General features: G+C 60.2%; 1 protein-coding gene across 1 annotated transcript in view; it reads right to left on the bottom strand.

Annotated features, from left to right (window-relative positions):
• EMH_0013010 (uncharacterized protein) overlaps nt 1-3079 on the bottom strand; it is a gene marked incomplete at both ends in the record, with an annotated part of 17456 nt that overhangs the window by 5544 nt on the left and 8833 nt on the right. The window contains one exon of the mRNA XM_013499705.1: nt 3-3072. Coding sequence (XP_013355159.1) covers nt 3-3072 — 3070 coding nt within the window. The remainder of the gene's footprint in view (nt 1-2; nt 3073-3079) is intronic.

Here is a 3079-nt window from a genome sequence, read left to right as displayed (position 1 = left end):
TGCTGCAGCAGCAGAACTGGTACTGCTGCTCCTGCTGCTGCTGCTGCTGCTGTTGTTGCTGTTGCTGTTGCTGCTGCTGTTGCTGCTGCTGCTGCTGCTGCCCGTCGAAGCTGCTGCTGCCCGGCGACGGCTGCAGCCCCTCGGTGCCACTTGCAGGAGCAGCGGGTCACAGTAAATAAAGTGCGAGGGGCGCGAGGCCCCCCCGGGCTCTGCTGCTGCTGCCAGGCCCGGGGCCTCCCACAGCAGTTCAAAGAACTCCAGCGATGGCTGCTGCTGCTGCTGCTGTTGCTGTTGCTGCTGCTGCTGTTGTTGCTGCTGTTGGTGGTGGTGGTGGTGCTGCTGTGGCTGCTGTTGGTGTTGTTGCTGCTGCTGTTTTTGCTGCTGTTTCTGTTGCTGCTGTTCTTGCTGTTGTTGCTGTTGCTTTTGTTGTCGCTGCTGTTGCTGCTGCAGTTGCTGCTGTTGTTGTTTCCTCTGTTGCTGCTCTTGCTGCTGCTGGTGTATCTGTCTATGGGGCGGGCTTGCTGCAGCAGCAGCTGCAGTGTTGTTGCTGCTGCGATACACTAGGGGCCTCGGGGGCTGCAGCAGGCCCCGCAGCAGGCGCTGCACGCGGGGGTGTTTGTCTCTGTGGCCGTAGAAGAGAGCGCAGAGGAGCCCCGATAGGTTGGAGCCTTGCGGTATCCCCTGTAGCTGTCTATACACCCCAGGTGGTGCTGGGATAGCTAGCGTTTGCTGCTGCTTGCTGTTGCTGCAGCGCGGCAGCATCACCCAGTGCATGCGCAGCAGCAGCAGCAGAGCCAGACGCACGTCCTCTGCTGTCACTCGGGTGTCTGTACACTGCGGAGATACAAACGCACAGCCCCCCGAGGAGGCCCCCCGCAGCAGCCACCGCCGCACCCACAACGCTGTGCCTGGGGTGTACGTACACCCCAGCCCCTTCCTCTTTACTTCTTTTCTCTTTTCCTTAGATTCACCAGCCACAGACTCACACTCACGAAGACAGCCTAGCATCCCCTCACCACCAGCACTTGTGCTGTGGCTGCACGCAGTAGCTGCTCCTACGGGCGCTGCTGCTGCTGCTGCTGCTACTGACGCTGCTGTTGTTGTTACAGCTGCTACTGGTGCTCCTGCTGCTGCTCCTACTACTACTGGCGCAGCAGCAGCAGCAGCAGCAGCAGCAGCAGCAGCAGCAGCAGCAGCAGTTCCTGCTGCTGCTGCTGCTGGTGCTTGAGTGGGTGCTGCTTGCCTATTGGGCTGTCTCCGCAGGAGGAGAGAGAGCAGCGGGAGACGGCCCCCAGGCCTCGCCGGCACAGCAAACTCATCGAGCACACCGAAAGAAGAAACCCCTATACGCTCTGTTAGACTAGGTGCAGCAGCACAACCACCACGATATACACCTCCTGCTGCTGTTGCTGCTGCTGCTGCTGGGGCTGCTGGGGCTGCTGGAGTGGCTGCTGCTGCTTTCGGTCGGGCTGCTGCTACTCGTGATGCTGCTGTTGCTGCTGTTGCTGCTGGCGAGGCAGTTGGTACGGCTACTCCTGTTGCTGGCACAGCAGCAGCAGCAGCAGCAGCATCAGCAGCTGCTGCTGCTGCTGCTGCTGCTGCTGCTGTAGGTGTGAGTGTCGGCTTCGGGGGCACCGAGTAGAGCGCGCCTGGAGTGGTGATGCGTCTGTACACCTGCAGGCGGTGGGTGAAGGGTGGCAGCTGCAGCAGCAGCACGAGTTGCTGCAGGTCTTGGTGAGGGATACAGTCGAAGCAGCGGCTCATATCCCCAACAACATATTGCATGCGGTGTATATACACCCGAAGAACCCCGAAGCGGGGCCCTTGCTGCTGCAGCAAACGACGCAGCTGCGCTAGGCGATGCTGGTACCGCCGCCACCACGCAACCAGGTGTACGTACACCTGAGCATTCGACATCACTGAGCAGCCAACTGCTGCAGGATAAAAACGGCAAACTGCTGATATATGTTGGCTAATAGGGCGCAGCACAGAATTCACAGAAAGATTGTTGCAGCGGGAACGCTGTCTGCTGCTGCTGCTGCTGCTGCTGTTGCTGCTGCTGCTGCTGTCTTCTTTCTGCAGCAAACGACGCAAATATTGCTCATACGATGACACAGCTGGTGCGTGCAATGCGGTTGGCCTGCTGCTGTTGCTGTTGCTGCTGCTGCTGCTGCTGCTCGATCCAGCTGCGACTGTTGCTGCTCCTCGCAAGCCTGCTGCTGCTGCTGCTGAAGGCGCGGGCAACTGCCGCCCTTGGAGAGACAGCAACGCTCCAGCGCTCCTCGAGCCAGAGCTGTTCCCTTGCTGCTGCTGCTGCTGCTGCTGCTGCTGCTGCTTCTGCTGCTGTTGGCTAGCAGCTAGCTGCTGCTGCGCCTGCAGCAGCAACCGCGCCAGAGTAGCGCCGCTGGGGCCCCTGGATAGGTTGACGAGGGGGCGGCAGCCGCGAAGCTTCGGAAGGAAGCGTACGCGGGGGACAGATGAAGCAGCAATGGAGACTGGGTTTGCTGCTGCTGCTGCTGCTGCTGCTGTTGCTGCTGCTGCTGTTGTTGCTTCTCCTGTTGGTGCTGCTGCTGCTCCTGTTGCTGCATCGCGGCTTGCAACTGCTGCAGAGACAGCCGAGACGAGGGCATCTGCGTCAAAAGGCCCAATCATATGTCTCTTGCTGCTGTTGTTGTAGCTGCTGCTGCTGCTGCTGCTGCTGCTGTTTCTGCTGCTGTCGCTAACGCAGCAGCTGTGGCAGCTCTGTCTACTAATGCTGCTGCGGATGCTGCTGCAGCCGCTGCCGGTTAGCACCTCTTGCTGCTCGCTGTTGCCCATAGAGGCGGCTGCTGCAGCAGCACGAAGTCTCTTCGTTGTTGTATCGTCCCTTTCAGCAGCAGCAGCAGCAGCAGCAGCAGCAGCTAGCTGCCGTTTTCGGGAGATCCTGAGGGTTTCCATCAGTTCCGTCTCACCCCGTTCTGCTGCAACTAGTGCTGCTGTTTCTCCTGCTGCTGCTGCTGCTGCGGCTGCAGCAGAGCCGTCAGCAGCGCGCAGCTGAAAGCAATCTGTATACAGACGAGCTGCAGCAGCAGACTCAACG

Source organism: Eimeria mitis, genomic scaffold, assembly GCF_000499745.2.
Source record: "Eimeria mitis Houghton genomic scaffold, Emh_scaff458, whole genome shotgun sequence".
Lineage (NCBI taxonomy): Eukaryota > Apicomplexa > Conoidasida > Eucoccidiorida > Eimeriidae > Eimeria > Eimeria mitis.
The sequence above is the reverse complement of the archived record's forward strand: the minus strand, read 5'-3'. Positions and strand labels throughout refer to the sequence as shown.